Source organism: Sinocyclocheilus grahami, unplaced genomic scaffold (genome assembly GCF_001515645.1).
Source record: "Sinocyclocheilus grahami isolate Dianchi unplaced genomic scaffold, SAMN03320097.WGS_v1.1 scaffold843.1, whole genome shotgun sequence".
Lineage (NCBI taxonomy): Eukaryota > Metazoa > Chordata > Actinopteri > Cypriniformes > Cyprinidae > Sinocyclocheilus > Sinocyclocheilus grahami.
Window position 1 is genome coordinate 526,880 of NW_015506022.1, and position 26,680 is coordinate 553,559.

Sequence of the window (26,680 nt, forward strand, 5' to 3'; positions counted from 1 at the left end):
GTCTTGCACTGAGGAGTGGCTTCCGTCGGGCCACTCTGCCATAAAGCCCCGACTGGGGGGGGGCTGCAGTGATGGTTGACTCTTTCTCCCATTCTCCCATCTCCCGACTGCATCTCTGGAGCTCAGCCACAGTGATCTTTGGGTTCTTCTTTACCTCTCTCACTTCTCCCCCGATAGCTCAGTTTGGCCGGACGGCCAGCTCTAGGAAGGGTTCTGGTCGTCCCAAACGTCTTCCATTTAAGGATTATGGAGGCCACTGTGCTCTTAGGAACCTTAAGTGCAGCAGAAATGTTTTTTGTACCCTTGCCCAGACCTGTGCCTTGCCCCAATTCTGTCTCTGAGCTCTTCAGGCAGTTCCTTTGACCTCATGATTCTCATTTGCTCTGACATGCACTGTGAGCTGTAAGGTCTTATATAGACAGGTGTGTGGCTTTCCTAATCAAGTCCAATCAGTATAATCAAACACAGCTGGACTCAAATGAAGGTGTAGAACCATCTCAAGGAGCAAAGGGTCTGAATATTTAGGACCATGTGATATTTCAGTTTTTCTTTTTTAATAAATCTGCAAAAATGTCAACAATTCTGTGTTTTTCTGTCAATATGGGGTGCTGTGTGTACATTAATGAGGAAAAAAAATGAACTTAAATGATTTTAGCAAATGGCTGCAATATAACAAAGAGTGAAAAATTTAAGGGGGTCTGAATACTTTCCGTACCCACTGTATATGAAAATAACAGACTGTGTGCAGTTTGGTCATAATTTAAATATTACAGTATCAACATTAAAGACAAACAGTTAAGGTTAATGTGTTTCAAATGACTCATCAAACTGCTTTTGTCTCTTGTAGCACAAGGCTTTTAGCTCAGAGGTACAATATACCCCCCCCCCCCCCCCCCTGCATTTCTCCTCCAGTTGTCTTTGTCTTTGTCACTGCTGTGCAATGCTAACAGCTGTGTTCACACCGCTATGGCTTCTGCTCACTGCAAAGAACATTCACACTCAGCACATGTTGTGTTAATGAGGAACAGAGATGCGGCTAAGGCCCAGGGCACCAACATGGCTCGCACCATCAGCACCACGACTGGGGAATAGATGCGCTTTGGCTTAACTCAGCCCAAATGTTTCCCCTTTGTGCTTTTCCAGGACCACACAACTTTCCAAAATCGTAAGAATCCGAGTCAGAGGAATGAGCTCAGATCAAATGGCCAAATGCAACTTTGATTCATGGCTGTCAGTCTGTCACTCCCTTTCTGATCTCATGATACGTAAAGGGCTCTTGGTTTTGAAAGTAAGTGATAGAGCTCTGGGATTCCATCATGAAGGGAAAAAAGAGGAAAAAATGGCAGCACAGCATCATGGTACTATGGGTCCTACAGTGCTCAGTTGCTGAACGTGGTTGCTGATTGTTTCGTTATGTATCACTCCACTTTTTGCTTTTAGTTGCAGCGAGACTAGATATTCCTTCCTTGTGAAGCTAGCAACGTTTTATTTGACATGACGGCATGTCCATCTTCACTACTTTGGTGGATGAAATAGTTTCTCATGTTCTGTTCTGCAAGGTCTTGATCAAACTTCTGTGCTCCTCTGACACTGAGTCTTTTTCGCCGTTATCTTTAGCAATTCTCATTGCAATAAATAAACAATTATCTTTATTTTTCTGTCAACATTTTACAGTCATCAGAACATGCAATGTGAGTTGCAACATAATGCTATTAGCAAACCTAACACAGGTTAACAGCACAACAACTTTAACAGAAATGAAACTTACTACTAATCCAGTAACTTACTAGTTAAAGTAAAATTGATTAGTAAGTTTAGTACATGCAAGTACCCACTGAGATATTCTTCAGAAAATGTAAAAATTATGTGGCATTGTAGTATGTGTATACGGTTTCTATTTATATTGAAAATAGGGCTGGCAAATCGATTAATCACGATTAATCGTACACTCTAAAAAATGCTGGGTTGTTTCAACCCAATGTTGGGTCAAATATGGATTAACCCAACTGTTGGGTTAAAAAGCCAATTTAAAAATGTAACCAAAATTTAACCCAACAGTTGGGTTAGTCCATATTTGACCCAACATTGGGTTGAAACAACCCAGCATGTTTTATAGTGTAAAAAAGTTTGTGTTTACATAATATATGTGACTAGTGCTGGCAGTCACAATGAGCAAATTTTCAAAAATTTATTATTTTTATTTTTGGATTCTCTATTACCAGACCTTCAAAATTATGTGTGATATGTTGGAATGGGGTGAAAAAATTACTGAGTTACACCTGTTTGAAGTCGATGGAGTCAGCAAAGTAAATTTAGAGAAAAACTGATTTAAAGTATTATTACTTGCTGCTAAGAAGACTCTATTACCAGACCTTCAAAATTATGTGTGATATGTTGGAATGGGGTGAAAAAATTACTGAGTTACACCTGTTTGAAGTCGATGGAGTCAGCAAAGTAAATTTAGAGAAAAACTGATTTAAAGTTTTCTGAAGGTACGAAAGCAAAATCACCCAGCAACATTACATATTTTCCCCTACTTCTTTTCTTAATAATCATTACTAGATTAATGAACCAATGCAAAAAATAAACAAATATAAGAAAGAAACAAGTGTGTTACCTACTTTTATTTCACATCTAAACATAAGCATTCAAGTAAGAAAAATGAGTTGTAAAATTTAAAAATCACTTAAGTGTGTTCATTAAAAATAAACGGATGAACAATGTCTAAGAACTTGGTATTACAACCACTTCTTGTGTCTGTTTGCCTCTCTTAAGAAGAATCGCTTTATGTATCCCCCAATTGTAAGTCGCTTTGGATAAAAGCGTCTGCTAAATGACTAAATGTAAATGTAAATGTAAAATGTAAAGTTTTCTGAAGGTACGAAAGCAAAATCACCCAGCAACATTACATATTTTCCCCTACTTCTTTTCTTAATAATCATTACTAGATTAATGAACCAATGCAAAAAATAAACAAATATAAGAAAGAAACAAGTGTATTACCTACTTTTATTTCACATCTAAACATAAGCATTCAAGTAAGAAAAATGAGTAGTAAAATTTAAAAATCACTTAAGTGTGTTCATTAAAAATAAACGGATTATTAAAACTACAAAAGCAGTTCAATCATGCATCGAGTGATTCCCTCTTTTCGTTTATTGTTTGATTAACAGTAATGAGACAGCCAGTATATATATTAAGACATAGTGTAATGCACGGATCTAATATAATGTTACACATCTGATGTTTTTCCCCAAAAGTTCCCCAAACGTTCACTTAAGATATAACAGATTATGTTTGCGTGAATACTTAAATATATTTAACCTATTGTAAATCTCTGTATATGTGTATCGGGATAGAGCGCTGTTGGTGTCTGTCGTCTTTATGCATGCGCTTCGGATGAGAGGCAGCATGAGAAGCGAGCGGAGAAAAGGTACTCATCTCAGAAAACGTACAAATAAAGATACTTTTAGATGTTTAATTACTATTTGGAGCACTGGGATCACTAGACGAGGGCTTAATGAACACATTTTTGTGAAAATCTCAGATTCGACCAAAATCGACATTTTTGGCTTTTTTTTTGCTGGCAGCTCAAAATTAAAAAATCTACTCATTTTGCCAGCATGGGTCACATATGTGTACTGTGTACACACACATACATGTATATATTTAAGAAATATTTACACACACATATACAGTGGTGGCCAAAAGTATTAGAACGCTAGTATTTTCAGCAGCTAAAAAATGGTTTTAAGTCTGGATTTATAGTCTGTCTCAGTTTGTTCTGTTTCTTCGTGTCATTCCAGACAGACAGGCTGTTGTCAGACAAAAATCTCACTGCATTATTACAATTAATAGCAAAATGAATGTTTGGACATGTAAACTGATATTTACTACTGACACACTACAGCAAAACATAGAAATAACTGACTTAAAACCATTTTTTAGCTGGTGAAAATACTAGTGTTCTAATAATTTTGGACACATTTGATTATCTTTATTTTTCCATGACAGGATTATCAAAGCATTACTAACAGCAAAACAAGCTATGGGAAGCACAACACAATATCATTAGCAAAGTTTAGTACTTACCATAAAGGCCTTTCCACACTGAGCGCGATGCGAAAAAGCGAGGCGAATTGCCAATGAACGGTGCTTTCACACCGAATGCGAAACTTCGCAAAATGTTCGCCTTCTGCTAATTCACGCCTGCACGCTAGATGGCGCCGACCAACTTTTTCCTCAGATATGTATCTCGTAAATGGATTTAACATCATCTGCTTCTCAATATACAACATTACATTAAGCTAAACAAAGTTTGGTTCTACACCAGAAACACAAACTATCTATAATGCTTAGGCTACATATAATTAATAATTAGAAGTACAATTATCATCAAGCTACACTTGAGAGTGTGTGTAGTTATTAATGTATTTTCTTACCCACTTTAAACCATCATCGAGTGCTTGTAAAAACTTCCAGTTGTGATATATAGTTGATTTTGATTAATAAGCAGACACATGCGCTCTTTGTATGTTTAGGGCACTAATCATATGTCTATAAGGCCTTAACAAGGTTGACTTGTGAGATTTTAGCTGTTCTTAGTTGTTTGTGGTTCTAGTTGTTTTTATCTTTAATATTTTAGCGACTGCTTCACAGGCGATGAATGAAGAGATACAACTTCTCAGAAAGGGTTTCAGCATGTTGACAGTTAGCTGTAATTTTTTAGCAGAATACATTTACAAACTTGAGCCACGAAAAGTTTATTTTGAAAATGTGTAGTTTTGCACATCCCTCCCTGCTAAACCAGCATGAGCTGATTTGCTGGCCTTAGTTGGTTTAAGCTAGTCTTCTTGCCCTACCAAACTGGTCTTCAGCTGGTCTAGAATGTGCCTAAAGCCTCTTTAAAACCGGCTAACACTCCAACCTGACCAAGCTAAGAAAACAGCTAAGCGTAACACAACACAACAATATTAGTCCACGACACAACCTCATTAATTGGAAAGGGAGTTTACATTTACATTTAGTTATTTTGCAGACAAAATGCAGACAAAAGCAGAAAGCGAGCTTTTGTAAAACACTGCATTTCAAGTTGCTCCCAACCACTAGGGGAAGTAAATTACCATAATTTGTATTTACTGCTTTACAATCTTTACAAGAATCTCTTTGTCTTGAGAACCCACACATTTTTGTTATACAATTAAAGCATTTTGAATTAACTCGATACAGCCTTCATCTCAACTCACTCCCACAAATCAAGAACCTGCAACCTGAACCCGAATCTCCGCCGGCCCACGTTGACTCAAAGTGGCGTGGAGTCGAGGCCAGACCTGGTGTAATAACTCACTAATGAAGTTATATGGAAATTGGATGGCTGCATGCACACAGATGTGTAGAGTTAATTAACGCTCGGCTATTCATAGAAGTAGGTGCACAGGTGCCGGCAAACTGACATTTTGAGGGAATGGGTCAATATGGTTAGATGGAGCAATGAGAAGTTGGCGAGCGTAGGGTGGACATGATGTTAATGGACGGAGGAGAGAGTCAGGCTCATTTGCAGCAACATTTTAATCACAAGGAATAAATTCACGCTACTGCTGCCACGGAGCTTCCAAGTTTCACAGATTTAGAAGAGCTATTTCAAGGGCTTGTCATAGACAATCAGTGCTTAAAATCGATATTTGCAATCACTTTTGTACCACTTTCAACTTCAACTTTTAAAATGTATTTACAGTCTAATTAGCACTAATCATTTCATAATTTAGACCTTAATACTTTGAGACGACAGATTTAGGGCATCTGGGTCAAATAGGTGAGGTTTTTTTTGGAAATTCCTATGTACAGTGTCTTGAATACACCTTTTCTATGATGAACGTTTTTAATTCCTGTTTTTTTTTTTTTACATAGTCGAAAAGGTTAAGGTGAACTGTTCTGATATAATAATGAAGAAAAAAGATTAAAATGATGAAATTCTTGAAAATAACACCTGATTTGGCATCAAATTTATTACTGTTTTAGAATAAAACTAAATGAACAAAACTGCTTTGTTGCTTATTATTATTTGAAATTGCACAAGAGGCATGACTAAAGTCATGTGGTGCAACCAACATGCAGAAACAAATAATACAAAATAGCAAATTACATCAATTTTGTTTGTCTTGGTCAATAAGTCTATTAACATATTCCATAATTTGACCTTCTTATGACAAGGCAAGTTTAGTTTAGGTGGTAAAATGTCATGTTGTGCGACTCCCCAAAAACCTATATATATTGAAAATAATGTAGACTCGCATACATATTCAGAGTGTGATTAAAAATATGTTATTACTTTTTACTTGATGGTTACTACTTTTTTACAGCTTATGTGATTTGCTCAACAAAAAAAAAGTTTCCGGAATTGATCAAATTTGCCAGCGCACAAACTTTCAAGTTGGCATGTGCCTGTTGAGCTACTGCCATTGAGATGAATGCTGCTGTAATGCTTACGGATAGCTTTTTCTTGCTATTATAGACCTCCTCAGCCTAACTTCATTTGCTTTTATTGAGTAGTATTCAGCAGTAGAGATTTCTCATCCCATGGCTTTCCTCAAGCCCCTGAGCGCAGTTTATGCTCAGCAGAGATCCTGTGGCACATCCTTGTGTTGAATGACATTCCACTGCTTGGCTCTTCGGACTGGCTTTGGATCAGCCATTCAGTGAGGTTTGGTCTGGTGCCACGTTTGTCAAGATGGCTTTGTCTGGGATTTCCGTGGCTGTTCCAGCTCTCTCTTCAGCCATTGGCCAGATTGTTTACTCCCTGAATAGTCCTATCACATCTGTATGCCTGATTAAAACAGCAAGTGAAGGACTTTGACTCAATGTTGTGCAGATGATGTCAGTTGATGAAACCAAATCAATCCAGGTATTTACCAGAATACTGAGGCTAGTTATAGAATGTTAGGACAGATTGGATTAGCTTGGCTCAGGATCTTTATGTTTTTGCCACATATAGCAGGACCGAATGTGTTTTCACGACTTCAGCATAGAGCAGCGGCACAAATGATTACAGTGACAGTCCCCTCTGGAGAAACCTGGGTTTAAGTGCTTTGCTGAAGGGAACAATGGTGATCGTTCTCCTCGTGGGGAACAAACCTGTGGGCCGCAGAATTGGGTTTCTTTCACTTCCAGTTGTACTTTATGTCCCAAGGGTTGGTTTTATTAAAACTAACAGATTTGAGCTTCTTCTTACGTTATATAATGTTCACGTTTAAGTCTTGGTAACTTTTACATTTTCAAATGGCACTTACTGTATGTATGATTTTATTGTGGATTTGATTTATTCTTGTCCCAGATTATTTCAATATTAAAATGCATGAAAAATATAAGAAATATTACATTTTTCAAACTATGGTAATATAATCCGAGTGAAATACTCGTAAACAAATGTCAAATGTATTGTGACACAATAATTGAATATCTTTTTTAACCATTAATAATTTAATGAATTATTTATTTATAGTTTTTTTCATCATCGTTTCCACCATAATTTTTTTCTTTCTTTCAAAAGTTTGTGATTTCTTTCACAATGTCAGTGTAGAACTTGAGATGAAACATGATATATGTGTGAATAAAATAAGGAGGTACACTATTTTTCCATTGGGTCAGCAAGAGTTTTTTTTTTAATAACATTATTATTTTATTTTTATTCAGCAAAGATGCATTAAATTGATCAAAAGTGATAGTAAAGACATAATGTTACAAATAATTTATATTTTAACAAATACGGTTGTTTTGAACATATAATTAATCAAAAATTCCTTAAAAATGTATCATGGTTTCCCAAAAATAGGAAGCAGCTCAACTGTTTTCAAAATGGATCATCAGAAATGTTTCTTGATCACAGATGATCTTGATATTTTCAAATAGAAAACAATTATTTAAAATTTTAATAATATTTCACAATATTACTGTTTTTACTATATTTTTGGTCACATATATGCAACCTTATTGAACATAAGACACTTCAAAAACATCTTACCAACCCAAAGAGTAAAATATCAAGGTAAAAAAATATTTGTGAGCAGAATATTTTTATTGTGTCATTTCCAGTCAAGTTTGGATTGTCTAATTGTGTCAAATTATGCAAAAAAGTGAAATTATTATTTAATTTGATGTATTTAGGATGCATAAAATGCAATGTAGCAAAATACCAATTAATTTAACCATAGCAAGATTAAGAAGGTGGTCCGTTTATTCCAAAAATGTTCAAATGTAATTTTCATAAGAGAATGTTTCAAACACAAAACATCAACTGAGATGTGGTGGAAATTTTCATTAAGTTCAAGGAGGGGGGTGGGATCTTCTAGAATTAGGAATGTTTTTCTCTGAATGACTTTGTGTCGTTGTGTCATGCATGATGCAAATGTTCTGTACATCACTGGCTGCGATTTCAAAGGTCAACAGCAAACAGGGTCAAAGTCAAGCTGCAGAGTTACAACTGAAGCTTGAAGGCTGACTCCACAGAGTTCAAAGCACTGGGGACCGCTGACTTGAGTCACATGAGCGGTCTGTACTGGAGTGTAGTGAGGTTGGATGAGCGCAAGTAATTCAGTAGGTTTCGAGAGGCACGAGCAAAGTGCTGCTGTGGAACATTAGGGTCAGGTGGGTTCGGGAAATATCGTCTACGTCCCCATCCTCCGCTCTGATCTGCAGTGGCAGGTGTGCATGCTAGGATTATTCCAGAAGACAGTGATGTAAATCAAACACGATTGTCTTGCTTACAACTGGCACAATCTTAGGTTCGGTCTGTGACTTATGAGCTCAGTTCTTTTGCGATTTTAAGATTTCCTTTGGTTCCCTGTCAGGTCAGAGAGATCTTTCATGTAGACTCGCCTTATAAGTCGTCCTAAGCTTGATTCAATGAGAAAATATGTTTATCTTGTGCATGTGGGAATCCATTTATAAGCATAGTCTATTCAATAGACTGACAAGGATGCTTATGTATCAAAGTAGCACTATGGACTGTTCCTGAAGAATTCTGCAAAGGTCTGCTCTACTTGACATGGGCATCTGAACTTGAGGGTTTTGTGGCCGATCTGTTATCATTTTTCATTTTACATTTATGAAACCTCTCAGAGTTCAAGTTGCAATTTGGCTGCTCTCAGGTCTCAACTACTGCAGTATCAGTTCAAACATTGCAGTTGCAGTGACATATTGAAGGTCACTCGGTCCAAATCACAGAAATGTTGTCTATTTGGCTTGGCCAAACCGTCTAGCTAGGGTTAAATGATTCACGTAAAACACAGCGATCCATGTAGTCCAATTCTCACACAAATTACTCTAATGAGTTGGTTCTTTTAGTGAATCGGAATATATTATTAATGACTCCAAGGAGTTGTTTCTTTTAATGAAACATAGAAACATAAGCAGAAACATAAAACACTACCAGTACAGTCTGAATCACAAATTGATGACCGTAAAGAGCCAGTTGTTTTTAGTGATTAAAAACATACAACTCGACCAGTACAGTCCCATTCCTGAACGAATGACTCTAATGAGTTGATTCTTTTTAGTGAATCAAAAACATACACTGCCCGAACAGTGACACCAATGAGTCAGTTCTTTTAGTGAACCAGAAACATACAGTGCAGCTGGTGTAGTCCAATTCCCGAATAAATGACTCTAATGAGTCTATTATTTTTAGTGAATCAAAAACCTAAAACATGACCAGTACAGTTTGATTCCTGAGTGAATGACTCTAATGAGTCGATTCTTTGTAGTGAATCAATAACATAAAATGCGACCAGGGGTTTCCCAAAAGGAACTATGGTTGCAAGTTCCGTCGTGACCAAGTTCAATGGAACTTGCGACTACATAGTTAGCTAATGATGCTTTTAGGAAATGCACCACACTGTACAGTCCAATTCATGAATAAATGAATCTTATGAGACAATTGTTTTTAGTGAATCAAAAACATACAATGTGGCCAGTACAGGTCGATTCCCGAAAAAATGACATCAATAAGTCGGTTATTTTAGTGAATCAGAAATATGCAGCTTGATCTTATATCTAACTACTGATTGTTTGTATGACAATGTGTAAAGTACCCATTATAGGTTTTGTCAGTATTCATTTATGAAAGATAGATAAATGAATGAATGAAATGTTACATGTTATATTTGATTAGTATTGCTGCTTACTATAGTTGAATTATTGGTGCTGTGAATTCAATATATATTTTTTTATCTTATTTCTCCACAGGTGGAGCGAGAGATCGCCATCTTGAAGCTAATAGAACATCCACATGTATTAAAGTTGCACGACGTCTATGAAAATAAGAAATATTTGTAAGTATAATAAATAAATAAATATTTAATAAAGATGAAATATGATCAAGATTGCAAACCCAAAATGTGAGTGTAGAGCAAAAACAAACAAGTTTGGTGTCTATAGCCTAACAGTTTGGCAGAAATGCAAGTGTAAATGTGTTTGATCTTAAGAGGTTTTGTAAGAAAGTGATTCTGCTGGTGCTAAAACACTCCTAATGATGAAAGTGTGAAGCAGCTAAGCTGCTAATGGGGCCACGAGTCATCCTTCATGACATGTAAACACCATGATAATTCACTTAGCATTTTTTGGCATCAACAAATCTTCATAAAAATGATTTCTGTTTACCTCATAATTTCTGTTTAAACTGTTATAAACTCACTTGTTTATACTTTCTTCAGTTTTGAAGCACCGCATGAGTTTTATACATTTTTTTTTTTACATCACTTGGCATCATGGTAATATGTACTTTTTTTTACCGTGTTTACCATTCTTGCCATGGTATATGAATATGACCCATTCTACACTATATAACACAGTGTCATGGTGTTATTACTTCTTTCAGTGACTTTCACTAGGTGGCGACAAGTGATTTAATTGAATCATTCACTCAACCAATTTGTTCAAACACTGATTCATTAAGAGCTGAATCAATTCTACTGTGTGTTACTCAGAGACACTTTGGATGATTGTTGTGACTTCATTTTGACCTATTTTGCTAATGGGGCAAAAATTACAAAACAAATATCAATATATGTCTAAAATATGATTCTCTTTATTAATTTGCGCTATTATGTAAAAGTAATCTTACACTACCAATCGTGTTGTTTGTTTCTGTTTACCTCGTCACTTCTATGTATTCTTGTCAGTTTGGAAGCACTCCACGGGTTTTATAATTCACATCACTTATCATGGTAATACTGCACTTTTTACCATGTTTATTGTTAAACTCTGCAGCGCATTGGCCCTCCAGGGCAAGATTTGAGGAACCCTGGTCTAGTCCAATCAAATTTTTGTCCACGAGAGAAAAATCTACAATCTCATGAAGCATTGCGAATTGCGTAAATAAATTATAAATGATGAAGAATATACACTATTGACTATGAATGTAATCTACATTCGTCAGTTGCTTGATTTACTGCAAATCCACTCTCGTGGCCTCATGGGATAGTTAAGTGTCCATCAAATGTGCACTGTTTTTTGCCTAATAGTAGGGAAGTATGTGATTTTGGATGGAGCCACATTACATAATTTGCAGTGCTTTAAGGGAGTTAAAAGAGATCTTTTGTCTCAATTTGCTTGTTGCAATTCACTGATTGGTGGAATTCCTCAGCAGAATTATGGGTAATGTAGTTTTACACCAGGAATTCTGCTAGTGAATGTGATTATTTAAAAATATGTATATAAATATGTATATAGCATATACTATCGATTACAACCTCATAGCTTACAGTAGGTCTTTCTTTAAAGGTTTATAAATTATCGTACAAAATCAGTTCTCCTGTTCTGAAAAAATTTGAAAAAAGTTTTTTTTTTAATTTATAATTTTTTTTTAACCACCGAAACCCAACAATTGCACTCAGGGGTGCCGCTACAGTTGCTGGGCCCCCTGGACAGCATATCCACTCGGGCCCCCACTTTCCGGGCCCTTAAAATCGTCCTAACCTCCCCTTACGGCGCCCCTGGTTGCACTCTATACCAACTGCCACTGACTAACAATTGACTTATTGGTAAGCCCCTCCCCTCGAACGCAGATGAGCCAATGGCAGTTGAGTATCAGTTGCACACGAACCGGAACTCGGACATCTTTAGGTTTCAGCGCCATAGAGAAGCATTGGAAGATCCGAAGCATTCATCGGTTTGATGGTGTTTATGCTACAAAAATAATAAAACGATGTGCCTGTGGCACTTATTATACTTTATACTTTATTCCATTTCCTAAACCCAAACAAAACAGAGCAAAATGTCCCTAAGCATTCAACCCCAATCCCAATGAAGACGAAAACGTTCATTTTCTGGTTGCCGTATTCTCATTTTGTGCTTTAGCAAGGTATCTCTGGCTAAAACTATAGCTAACGTTAAAGTTAGCGAGTCCATGCTAACGTACAAACCTAAATAGCAGACTGTTCTCACGTCATGTACAGTGTAGGTCAAAACACATAAACGAAGGTCAACATTTTAGTGCCTCTCCATATTAAACTGGTTAAATGTAAATTAATTTAATCTTACACTGCAGTACATGAACGGTGTTGATCCAGGATGTTGTCATTGCGATCGTGACAATCGTAATTGTAATTGTATTGTGATCTGTATTTTTACATATTTATTTGAATATATTTTATCTATCCCTCCATGGCATATTTAAGTCCCACTTGAATGATGGTCCTTCTGTGTCCATAAAAAAAAAAACATCCTGTGACAAGGTTTTCACACTGACAGCTGTCATTGTAAGAGTGAGCAGCAGTAACTAAGGGGGCGGGGGTTACCGATAGGTCAATTACAAGTAAGTCATGGGCTGAATTTAGAATAACATTCTAGCATACTACCTTAATATTTTTAGTTCATTTTTATATCTAAGAAGTAGTACACAATGTCTGCTATTCCAAATTCAGCCATGGTTCATCATACACAAAAGGACTGTTATATAAAACAAAGTCTGGCTCATCTATATGTTCTGCATAAACTCCCTGTTTCAGTAAGAATCATGTCAGAGTATATAACGTTATTTCTCTCTGTCTTGTTTGCAGGTATTTGGTTTTAGAGCACGTGTCAGGTGGAGAGCTGTTTGACTATCTGGTAAAGAAGGGCCGATTAACACCCAAAGAAGCTCGAAAGTTCTTCAGACAGATCATCTCAGCTCTGGACTTCTGCCACAGTCACTCAATATGGTGAGTGTGAGCAGTCATTCCTGAATATGTTAATGTTTTAATGAAAATCATGATGGTCGTGTTCTCAGATTGAGGCAATTAAAGCAATAAGCCACTACAGGCTGTGCCAAGATCTCTATTTGTGGCAAGAGAGCTTTCTTTCTTTCTTTCTTTCTTTGTCCAGTCATTCATTATCTATCCTGCTACACTCATTTTTTACCATTCAGTCAAAGAACCATCTCATTCTTACCTTTTTTATGATCTGAAGCACCTTCTTTTGCCACAAAGAACCTTTTGTGAAACAGAAAGGTTCTTCAGATGTTAAAGGTTCTTTATGGAACCATTTAGACAACAAAGGTTCTTCTATGGCATCGTGAAGCACCTTTATTTTTAAGAGTGTAGGCAGCCATCCATCCATTTGAGAACACAAACACAAGGTGCTACACAAACAAGTCAAAAATATGAAACGTATTAGGGTTGAAATTAATAATGAATTCTTTTGATTTGTTTGTTTGTCTCATCATTTTTATTTTATTGTTGTTGGGAACGTTTAGTCTCCAACATTAATCCAAAGGTATTACACAAACAAGCTGGAAATGTGTACTGAATTAGGGTTGCAATGTTCTGAAGCAGATAGAAAACACAAAAGAAAAGCTGATCCTAACACAAAACCTCAGCAATGCGTCCTAAAAGTCAGTCCAGCCTAGTCTTTCCCACCTTTTTCACACTTAATAGATTAGACGCGGCCGGTGAGCTGGCGAGAGCTCTTCCCTCTTGTGCTCGTTAAATTCATATTCATACCCCGGGGCTTTCGATTATAACCATATCAAGATATCAGACTCAAGCTCTTTTTTTCTCTCAAAAGACGTCCGAGGAAAGGCAAAGCAAGGCACGTCGCCTCTTATAGTTTCTCTTCTTGATTTATGATCAGAGTCCTCATCTGAACTGCGTTTTGGATGTGATATTGTCCAAGTGATGATTAAGTGACACGTTTTGTGTGTTTCCAGGCTATTAGTTATATGCCAAAACAGCATGACCACATCAGTTGAAGACAAAACATTTTTTAACTCAAAAAAGGAAAATTTAACCGTGCTTCTTGATAGCTTTTCACACATCAGTGGCTTTTGCACTTTTTAAACCAAAAACTCTGCATCCAATTGATTACAGTTTGCCATAACAATAAAACCACTGCGTAATTTGACAAAATATCTGAAGCTGTTATTTCTGTAAGCTGGTATTTTCGTTTGTTTTTGATAATTGGTCCTGTTTGGTTCCCTGAAGCATAAAACAGGGTTATGAAAATTGAAAAAGGTGAGGGCTCAGCCGACGATGTATAATGATCATGTTTCTTTAGCAAACATCATTAGCAAATATTGACTTCTGAACCACGTCATCAGCTTTAATCAAGCCTTTTGTTTTGCAAATGCTTTGTTGCACTGAAGCAAACTTTGGACAAATAGTGTGAAATGGTCTTTAACCCCCATAAATGCACTTATGCTGCCTTGCTTACGAAAAATTACGACATGATGTGCGTTAAAATGATTTTGGTCAAATCCAAATGAAACTTTCTCTATTTTTTCCACCTACTGCCAAATACTTTTTAATGCTAATGAGACGAAATGCAAAACGAAGAGCAAAGGATGGTCATAAGAGAATGATTTTCTGCAAGTTCTTCATCAACAGTACATAAAATATATAAACGGAATTGTTTTGTCGACAGTTATTATAATCAAACCTCTTTATCATCGGTACCAATTAGGTTCTGGTATGATTTTGCCTCAGAAAACCCCAGAAATCTCCAGTTTCCTCACTGCTAATTAAGACATCCCCTTACAAAAGCATAGCGTTCAGGAAGCCCCTGTGGCAAACTTCTGGCAGTGCCACAAATACATTTTCCGAGGGTTATGGTGCCGTTCATGTGCTCTCATCTCATAAATATGATCATTCAGACAACGGTGACTTGAAGGCAGAAACTTTCCTTTGAGCTGCAGCTCTGAAACACTGACACTTGGATAAAGGAGCAAATCCTCTCATTTAACGTGTAAGAGTGATATCAAGCTGATCTATTTAGAGATAAAAGAGAGGTATTATGGGTAATCAGTGTATCACCGTGGGTTTTTACGCCACACACATACACATTTGCATTTGTGTGTATCCATATTACTGGCAAGATGAAAGAATTGCCTCAGAAAATCTACTGTGGTGATACTGTGGTACTTTGACCGTATCAGGTGGTAATACTGTGGTGCTATTTATATGCAATTGTCCAAAATCTTCTTCACAATAAACAGAACAAGCTGACCCTTTGAAACCCATCCAACCCTCCTAATCCCCATGAATGAATGAATGAATAAATAAATTATTCCAAAATGGATTAAATTCATTTCATTTTATTTCTCAATTCTACAAACAATTCCCCATAATGACAATGTGAAAGAAGTTTGTTTGAAAGCTTTGGAAATTTATTCAAAATAAAAAAAAAACGACAAATCACATGTACATAAGTATTCACAGCCTTTGCCATAGCACTCAAAATTGAGCTCAGGTGCATCCTGTTTCCGAGATCATCTCAGCTCTGGACTTCTGCCACAGTCACTCAATATGGTGAGTGTGAGCAGTCATTCCTGAATATGTTAATGTGTTTTAATGAAAATCATGATGGTCGTGTTCTCAGATTGAGGCAATTAAAGCAATAAGCCACTACAGGCTGTGCCAAGATCTCTATTTGTGGCAAGAGAGCTTTATTTCTTTCTTTCTTTCTTTGTCCAGTCATTCATTATCTATCCTGCTACACTCATTTTTTACCATTCAGTCAAAGAACCATCTCATTCTTACCTTTTTTATGATCTGAAGCAGTTGATTGGACATGATTTGGAAAGGCACACACCTGTCTATATAAGGTCCCACAGTTAACAGTGCATGTCAGAGCACAAACCAAGCCTTGAGGTCCAAGGAATTGTCTGTAGACCTCTGAGACAGGATTGTTGAGTGTACAGAAAAACGTCTGCAGCATTGAAGGTTCACAGAAGAATGTAGTCTTTGTTACCCTTAATGAAAGAAGTTTAAAACAACCAGGACTTTTTCGAGAGCTGGCCTCCTGGCCAAACTGAGCAGTTGATGAAGGGTCTTGTCTAGACTGGTGACCAAGAAGCTGATGGTCACTCTAGTTGAGCTCCATGATCATATGTGGAGATAGGTAAAAGCTACAGAAGGACAAACATCGCTGCAACACTCCACCAATCTGGGCTTTATGGTGGTGCGGCCAAACGCGATCTTCTCCTCAGTGAAGACACATGAAAACACACTTGGAACTTGCAAAAAAGCATCTAAAAGACTCTCGGACTATGAGAAATAAAAGTCTCTGGTCTGATGAATCTCAATTCTAAGCATCATGTTTGAAGGAATCCAGCTCTGCTCATCACCTGCAGAGTACCATCCCAAAAGTAAAGTGTGCTGGTAGCAGCCTCATACTGTGGGGCTGTTTTTCAGCGGCAGGGACTGAGGGACTCATCAGACTAGAAGAAAAGCTCAATGCACCAAAATATTGAGAGGGCCTTAATGAAAACCTAGTTCAGAGCATTCAGAAGCTCAGACTGGGCAGAAGGTTCACCTTCCAACAGGACAATGACCCTAAGCACACAACAAGAGTGGCTCATAGACCACTCTGTGAATGTGCTTGAGTGGCCCAACCACAGCCTGAGCTTGAACCCAATCAAATATTTCTGGAGAAACCTGAAAATGTGCATCTGCCCCCATCCAACCTGACAGAGCTTGAGAGGTGAAGAGGTGAGAAGAATGACAGATAATTGCCAAATGATGATGAGCAAAACTTGTCGCATCGTACCCAAACAGATTTGAGGCTGTAATTGGTGCCAAAGGTGCTTCAACAAAGTATTGAATACCTATGTACATGTGATTTTTATTTATTTTTAAATAAATTTGCAAAGATTTCAAAAACTTTTCACATTGTCGTTATTGGGTATTGTTTGTAGAATTGAGAAATAATGAATTTAATCCATTTTGGCATAAGGCTGTAATATAACAAAATGTGGAAAAATGAAGCGCTGTGAATACTTTCCGGATGCACTGTATGATGGTGTTACCATGGTAAATGGGCTAGCTAAATAAAAACAATAATACATAAACAAATGCAAACAAACCATGGTACCAGTACTTTTGCATCAGTTCTCTCTCAATGTGTGTGTGTGTATGTGTGTATAAATACATTTGATGAGACAAATACACTTAAATAGTGCAAATGGAAAAATAAAAAGATATAAAATTAAATAAAACAAGAAAGTGTAAAGTTAACAAAAATAAAACATGCAATCTCAACACAATCTTTCTGTTATAAACCCACACCATCATGCACACCATGTGATGATGAATGGCAGCCACACTCTGATCTCAGATCAGCAATAAAGCTCTCTTTTGTGCACCTTTAGTGTGTCTGCTGAGCCCCACAGACTCCGTGTCTTGCCGTCTCTGGTCCCTGCTTCATTTCTCAGAGCTGCAGGCCTCACGCAGAGCAGCAGTAGGGCAGTATGCTGCAGCAGCCATGAGAAATGTTCCTGTCATGCTGTCACACTTCCCCGGCTGTTTGCTTACTTCATATGTGACTGAGAGCCACCCGGCCCCTCTGATCTCATGCTGGGACAGTCAGCAGGGGATGATGGGAGAAATACCCACCCAGTGTTCACTTTTACACTTCCGTCCTTTCCCATTTCATTATTCGTCTCGCAGTTTGTCTTGCAATCTGTCTGTCTTTTTGTTGTCTGTCTTTTCTTTATTGTTCGCTTTGCCTGCAAGCACATCTTATATATTATAATTTCTGAAACCTGCTTAGACAGCATTTTAAGGCATCACAGGTGTGTGTGACGGCTGGTCCAAATGGTAGGCAGCATATTTATGCTTAAGTATGTGCATTAATTACACTAATTAACCATTGTATGCATAATTGCAATCATTTTCACCTCAATCTTTCACCTTTTTTGGGTTAATTGATACGTTATGGTGATATACATATTAATTGTGCAACGTTGGAAAAATGTGCCCATTGCAACATTTTTGCAAAACTCCAAAAACATACATTCACTACAGTTTCCAGCTGAAGTGAACACTAATGGCGGTGAAACACCAGCAACTTTTATTCCTTTTCACACAAATTATGATTACAAGGGCAGCTAGCGATTAATAAAGACTTACTTTAGGGAAGTTTCTTGCACAATAGTAACCTGAAAACAATTACCATTGTGCATGATTTGTAAATCAGTCAAGTTTGATGTTTGAATCATGTAACAGCTTCATATGTATAGCTTTTCTAATGTAGTAAACTTGCTCTGTAGCGCACCCGGTACAGCAACACTTGTGAGTCTTGTTAAACACAAGTAAACACAAGAAGCAAGTTAACATAACATGGTTGCTTCAGCAAAAACATTTTTATCTCATGTTTTCTGCAATCGAGCATTAACATTTTAGCACCACTCATTGAACATTTAATTTCCAGTGTCAATAGAAATTATTTACTCAATTAAAACATTTACTATTTTCCCCATTTTTAGTGTTGTGGATTTGTATGCTCAATATAGAGTATAGGTATGTTCACACTTATTTGACTAAATTTTGCAGGTGACATCCAGTCATTTAAATAGGAATCTGCACAGTCGAGAGTTTCGTGTGAGGGAACGCTATTGGTCAAACTACTTTTCAGTCGTTATCTTCAGCAAGTATGAAAACAATAGGAAAATAAATCCAAAACCAATTATTAGGCAATTTAGAAATCCCAAACAGGACATGTCCAGGAAAAATAAGACTTTTGGTCCACCTACACACTAGAGGTCTGCGCGGGACTGGTTTTTTAGTCCCACTTCCGCAAGGTTCTATTCTGCACCCACCCGCTCCCGCTATATATTCACTCTTTGTTCACCTGCTGTCCGCTTAGAATAATTTTCTTCCCGACCCGACCGTTCCTGCTAAATTTAGATCTCGTTTCCAGAATCTCACATTTAAATTGTTAAAAGTGTAGTCTGCACAAAATTGTATGGTATTTTATTCGTCTTGTCAAGAGTCTTGAATTTATTGACTTTGACTTGTATTTATATGAATTATCTTAAGACACAAAATTCGTTTAATATTTTATGCAACACAGTATGAAACAAAGTGTCAGAGAAAATAAAAATATACAAATTTTTATTCAGAGTTACCGACCGCTACCGCGTTTTATTCGGGAATTTAATCCCGCGGCGCAAAAAATCCGGTCGGTTCCCACGGGAGAGACCTCTACTACACACCTTATCATGTTTTTAGCATAGCAACATGCTAATGTCAAACTCCATTTGAATCTGTTGCGTCTAGGGCTATTTGCCGGTCCTTAAAGCTGCTGCTTCATAAGTCAGTGACTTTTAAGGTTACGTATCAGTTTTGGAACAGAGCACATGTTCTACCATCCACACATATTCTATCCTGAAATATAAACACTTTTTTTAAATGGGTGCTGGTTTTTTATTGTGATGGACAGATTGACATGGCTATTCGAAGCATGAACGGTTTAGACGTTTTAATAGCTGAAGGCTGACTGCTCATTCAGTCATTCAGTGTCTTTCTGTCCACCTACGAAACCGTCCTTCTGGAGTTGCTAGACATGAATATTCCTCCAAATATACCTACTAATAGAGTCCATGTATGACAACAGCTGTCAGGCAGAGTATACATATATAACAAGCAGTCTGTCTGAAAGGACAAACTCACCCAATCCATTTTTACCGATTCTTCCAATATTGCCTCACTTGACACTCAGAAGTAACGGCCAGATATGAAGATCTGTAGAGTAGCACTCCCTCGATCCCTCAGTGGAAATAAGAGTCACAAGGAGATTGTTTAATAAATCTGAAATTAGCACAAATGCACTTTCTTTGCTTCTGTTATTTGATCTTCTGAGTGCAGAGCTGTGTTATAAGGTTTTTATGTGCCACTAGAGAACGTTTCGGATGAGATCTCGATTCTTGTAATGATTTTGTAGGTTACCACTGTGTTGGATCCCACTGTGAAATCCCAGTTGTCAATTCAGGGAATGTGTGGAAAACTGTCAGTGGTAATGGATGATAATCATCATGTTTGGCTTTTGGTGGAAAAATACGATCACTTTTGTCTTGCTGTCAAAATGCAATGTTTGTTTCTTCATAGTATTTGGAGAAATGTAGCATTACATCACTTGCTCACCAGTGGATCCTTTGCAGTGAATGGGTGCCCTCAGAATGAGAGGCCAAACAGCTGATAAATAAATCACAATAATCCACAATCCACACCACTGCAGTCCATCAATTAATGACTTGAAAAGTCGAATGCTGTGTGTTTGTAAGAAACAATTCCACCTTTAATATGTTTAACTTTCGGCGTTTAACTTTCGCTTCTGTGCATATTTCTCTCCTGATTCAGGCAAGACAGCTTTTTTCAATGGAGAAAGCGTTCTTATGGATTACAAACTCATAAATTAAAATTGTGCCAAAAACTTTTCGCTACACAAGATGTTAATTGATGGACTGGAGTGGTGTGGATTATTGTGATGTTTTCATCAGCTGTTTGGACTCTCATTTTGACGGCACCCATTCACTGCTGAGGATCCATTGGTGAGAAAATGATGCAATGTAACATTTCTCCAAATCCTATACTGTAAAAAAAATAAATTCATCTACATCTTGGATGGCCTGAGACTGCATAAATTGTCAGCAAATTTAAATTTTGTGACTTTAACTATGACTTTAAAAAAAAAAGTGGTACATGATTTGATTTTATCTATTGGCAATGCAGTTAATTGAGTTTGCAGTTAATTGTTGAGAGTTGCACCACTGGCACCTGTTGGTTAAAACTAATATTCCGCTATTTCGCACCTGATATAAATGCATGATGTCATAAATTTTGGGCGGCACCCTTTACAGAGGGTCTTCGAATTTTGTAGTATGCCACTGAGTGGAGAAAGTGTTCTTGAGCTCAGTGTGGACCGAGAAACTGTGCACGTAATACCAGGAATGCGCATTAAGAAAGTAAATTAGCCAACATTAAATAGCCAGCATGCAGAAAAGCCAAAGCACCACTAAACATGTATACAGTACATGTTCTGTAATTAAACTCTCTCATAATTAGACCGCTGTGAACAGCATGTGATTAAGATAGATCATGTCCTATTGCATGTGCCGCCTGCTGCTCTTTACATTACAATGATGTAAAGCTTGTTTGAGTGCTAATTGGGCCAATTTATTTCTTTATAAATACGTGTTCATTCATCTCACTCATTTAAAAATGTATTCTTTAATTGCATTCATTCATTCATTCCAAATGAACTTTTTGCTGTTTTGTTAAATATGACAGTCTAGAGAAGACATGAAGGTAGCAGGATGGCTTGCTTTCAGAAATGAAGTTGAGTTTAAACTTCTGTCGTCTGCAGATAAGCACCAAAACACAACACATCAGAACCGGCACGACCCAGCAGGCCACGTTTCCCACCACGTTTGTATTTATAATAATAAATACAGCAATCCTTCGACGTGCAGATGCTGAACAGATACTCTTTATGAGCTTTTTATAGGAAGAAACACTTCAGCCAGAACTGCGGTTTTGATTGTAACCATAAAAAATATATTAAGCATCATTTAAATGCAGATCTCTATCAGCAAGCAACATAACAACATGTGCGTTACAATTTTAAACTATCACTGGGCCAATAAATATGCAATTTAAGAGCTCATGGTGGACTGAGGGAAACATTTGGTGCCTCAGCGGCAAATACAAACCTGATACTATCAAAAACTAAACTAACATGCAGCTCGATTTGCCCCGTTTCTCCATTAACCTGCAGACCAGAGGCATTGAAATTAGCCTCACTTTGTTTGTTTTTGCTTGTTTATTAAATTTTTTGCTTTGCTCTGCTTTTTGTTTTTTATATTTGTTTTGTTATTTTGCTTTGTTTTGTGTTTTTGTTTTGCATTGTTTTGCCTTGCTTTGTTTTGTTGTTTCTTTGTGTTGTTTTGCTTTGTTTTTTGTTTGTTTTTGCTTGTTTATTAAATTTTTTGCTTTGCTCTGCTTTTTGTTTTTTATATTTGTTTTGTTATTTTGCTTTGTTTTGTGTTTTTTTTTGTACTGTTTCGCCTTGCTTTGTTTTTTGTTTCGTTGTTTGTTTGTATTGTTTTACTTTGTTTTTTGGTTTTGTTTTTTGTTTTTGTTATTTTTCTTTGTTTTGTGTTGTTTTGCCTTGCTTGGGTTTTTTGTTTTGTTTTTCCTTTGTTTGTTTGTTTTTTACAATACTTTTGTTTCTTTTGTACAAAATCATCTTGCTTCACACAGTGAAAAAATGGGGCAGCAAATTAATTAAGAGAAAGTTTTGAATGGTTGGAAGCTGCTAATTCATGTCCGCCTGTGGTCAGATGAGCACTTAACATCACACTCTGACACATCTGAACACACTATCTGACACACTATCTCATAAAAAAACTCATTCATTCATTCATTCATCTGTCATGACGGGCTCCCACAGGCTCTTGTAGACTAGTAGTGCTGAAAGAGAGAAACAGAGATCATTGAAAAGCATCTCATTACAAGTTCAGAGACACAACTAGTCTAGCTGATACAAGGCCAAATATACTGTAATATACAGTGTTACTGTGAGAACTCAAGCCGCAGTTTTCACATCTCATTTGCTCTTGTACAGTCACAGGGACCTGAAGCCGGAGAACCTGTTGCTGGATGAGAAGAATAACATCAGGATAGCAGATTTCGGCATGGCATCCCTGCAGGTGGGAGACAGTCTGCTGGAAACCAGCTGTGGGTGAGTGAAACCGAGAGTCATTATAACACTAATGATCAGGACAGTCAATGCCTTTAGCTCAGACTGAAAATCTTTAGGTCTAAATTTAAGATTGATGTAAATGAGTTGCATATAAAATGTCCATCCATTTGGTTTACACAGCTTAACATAAACTATCTAATAAACTTAATGTGATGCATATTTGTTAGGCATACATAGATGATACTGGTAAAATTTCTGTAATATTACTTATCAAGTAAATGTGTTTTTAACTACTATGTTTATACAGCATAAATTGGGTTATACTGTATATATACCTGTATGTTTATAATTGATCAAACCCATTTGTTTCAATCTCATTTAACTAATTAAATAGTGCATGTTACACAGCTAGCCAAATTTAACATGTTCATACTTTTTAAATGCATAAATCTTAAATTTAGGCCTAAAATATCTATTTTCAATGTGCTCCAGAGTTGCCTGTAAAGATGAATGAATGTAGGAAATGAAAGCACATCACGGCAGAGTCACAAATGCATTTGTTTTTGTGTCAGATGATATTATATATGGTGATTACACTTATTAGGGTCTTTCTAGATGTTTGTATTTTATTTTGTTCTCCTGAACTCCAGTTATATTGCTAGTGAAGCTTTCTTGGTTGTAACTTAGTTCTTCATAAGCATTTTCCATCCTCTCTCTGGCCAATAATAAACAGGTTTTTGTTACTGTAGCTTTAAGACTTCAATGAGTTAATAAATGAATCATGTCTCTTATGATTGGCTATTTTTATGATTGGATGTATATTAAAATGAAAAATATACAAATAAAAAGTACTTCAAAATATTAATAAAAATGATAGTAAAATTTCTATATCTCATACTAAATAAAACTGATAGAAAGTCCAAAAGAACATAATTTATTTGAAAAAGAAATATAATTTAAAAGTCTATAATTTATATAATAAAGCTGTAAAAGTCTATAATTTATATAATAAAGCTGTAAAAGTCTATAATTTAAAGTAGTGCACAAATGCATTAATCATTCTAAATCAAATTTTAAAAAACTCTTTGCGTTGCTTTTATTCATAAATGTCCAGCTGAGTTTAAAAAATGTGCACTTTAATGGGAAGTCAATCATGTGGAAGCAGCCAATGAACTTTGAGCTGAATTGTATGACCCGCCCCCTCTGACATCATCAGTGTGATTAGTCTTTTCTTCTGGTTTCATCGAGGCCTGGGCTGGAGAGATACGAGCACGACTCATTTATTGCCCTTCATTTCTTTCTTAATATCATTATTTCTCCTTTCAATAACTGGCTTCGCCCCCCACATATGCCACAAAGCCTCGTGTCTTTCGTCAGTGGATTCATTTTGCCGTGTTTGTTCGCCTGACCTTTAGGATTACCGCCAGCCGTGGCCATAGATTAAAGCTGAATGCAGGGAAATCAGCGAGGCAGAGTCACCTCACGTTATATAATGAGTGCTCCGCTGACCGACCTGTTCGCTCACCGCGGGTCAGTCTCCTCGCAGCGGCGTGACTCAACATCTCCTATCGGGATGAATCTGTGAATCTCCCATCAGCTCCGAAGCAGATCTGGGCTGATTCTGAACCCAGTGTCCTTGATGCTTTACAGTGACCCCACAACTCATGAAAGGGTTTATTTTGTGACCGTGTCTGGCTGACTGTACATTCAGTTTCTTATGTCTGTATCACACAGATTACTTAATACTTACACAGATATAAATGCATACATGTATTCACTTTTATGCAAAAGAAAAGCACGCTTAGGGAGAGACAGATGTTTGAATTAATTAATTAATTAATTAATGTATTTATTTATTTTTGTATTTTCTCATTTAATAATTGTTTATTCAAACATTTAGCTGAATGCAGGGAAATCAGCGAGGCAGAGTCACCTCACGTTATATAATGAGTGCTCCGCTGACCGACCTGTTCGCTCACCGCGGGTCAGTCTCCTCGCAGCGGCGTGACTCAACATCTCCTATCGGGATGAATCTGTGAATCTCCCATCAGCTCCGAAGCAGATCTGGGCTGATTCTGAACCCAGTGTCCTTGATGCTTTACAGTGACCCCACAACTCATGAAAGGGTTTATTTTGTGACCGTGTCTGGCTGACTGTACATTCAGTTTCTTATGTCTGTATCACACAGATTACTTAATACTTACACATATATGAATGCATACATGTATTCACTTTTATGCAAAAGAAAAGCACGCTTAGGGAGAGACAGATGTTTGAATTAATTAATTAATTAATTAATGTATTTGTTTATTTATTTATTTTTGTATTTGCTCATTTAATAATTGTTTATTCAAACATTCATTATTTAAAAAAAACATTTATTTGTTTTTATTATATTTTTGGGTGATTTATGTGTAATGTTAGTTTTATTTATTTGTTCATTTAAAAACATTTGTTCATTCATTTGATTATTTATTCACTTCTTTCATTCATTCATTTAAAAAAATCATCCATTTATTCCATCCTTCACAAAAATATTTTGTTTTATTTACTTGTTTTATTTATTCATTAATATATTCATTGTTTAAAATGTGCATTCCTTTCATTAATTTTCATTAATTCATTCATTATTTGTAAAAAATATTTATACATTAATTGTGTTTGTTTGTTTGTTAATTTAATAATTAATTTATTCATTTGAAACATTTTTATTTATTTTTCAGAATTCATTAAAATATTTGTTCATTAATTTTATTTGTTTGTTAATTTAATAGTTTCTTTATTCATTTTAAACATTTTTATTTATTTATTCAGACTTCATTAAAATTATTTGTTCATTCATTTTATTTTTATTCATTTATTAATTAATTCGTTTGTTTATTCATTCACACATTTTAAAACTCAACTCATTCATTTTATCAATTCATTAGTTCCTTTAAAGTCCGTTCATTCATTCATTCATTCATTTGTTCATTAGTTCGTTCGTTTGTTCGTTCATTCATTCATTTGTTCATTAGTTCGTTCATTCGTTCGTTCATTTGTTTATTCGTTCGTTTGTTCATTCATTCATTCATTCATTCATTCATTCATTCATTCATTCATTCATTCGTTCGTTCGTTTGTTCGTTCCTTTCTTCGTTCATTCAGTCATTTGTTCATTAGTTCGTTCGTTCGTTTGTTCGTTCATTCATTCATTCATTCATTCATTTGTTCATTAGTTCGTTCATTCATTCGTTCGTTTGTTTGTTCATTCGTTTGTTCGTTCATTCATTCATTCATTTGTTCTTTAGTTAGTTCGTTCATTCATTCGTTCGTTCATTCATTCAGTCATTCATTTGTTCATTAGTTCGTTCATTCGTTCGTTTGTTTGTTTGTTCGTTCGGTTGTTCGTTCATTCATTCATTCATTCATTTGTTCATTAGTTCGTTCATTCATTCGTTCGTTTGTTTGTTCGTTCGTTTGTTCGTTCATTCATTCATTCATTCATTCATTTGTTCATTAGTTCGTTCATTCATTCGTTCGTTTGTTTGTTCGTTCGTTTGTTCGTTCATTCATTCATTCATTCATTCATTTGTTCATTAGTTCGTTCATTCATTCGTTCGTTTGTTTGTTCATTCGTTTGTTCGTTCATTCATTCATTCATTTGTTCTTTAGTTAGTTCGTTCATTCATTCGTTCGTTCATTTGTTCGTTCATTCATTCATTCATTCATTTGTTCATTAGTTCATTCAT

At 36.3% G+C, this 26,680-nt stretch overlaps 1 protein-coding gene across 1 annotated transcript in view; it reads left to right on the top strand.

Annotated features, from left to right (window-relative positions):
* brsk2a (BR serine/threonine kinase 2a) overlaps positions 1-26,680 on the top strand; it is a 254,881-nt gene that overhangs the window by 166,824 nt on the left and 61,377 nt on the right. Inside the window, exons 3-5 of the mRNA XM_016247583.1 lie at positions 10,240-10,325; positions 13,053-13,193; positions 22,873-22,989. Coding sequence (XP_016103069.1) covers positions 10,240-10,325; positions 13,053-13,193; positions 22,873-22,989 — 344 coding nt within the window. The remainder of the gene's footprint in view (positions 1-10,239; positions 10,326-13,052; positions 13,194-22,872; positions 22,990-26,680) is intronic.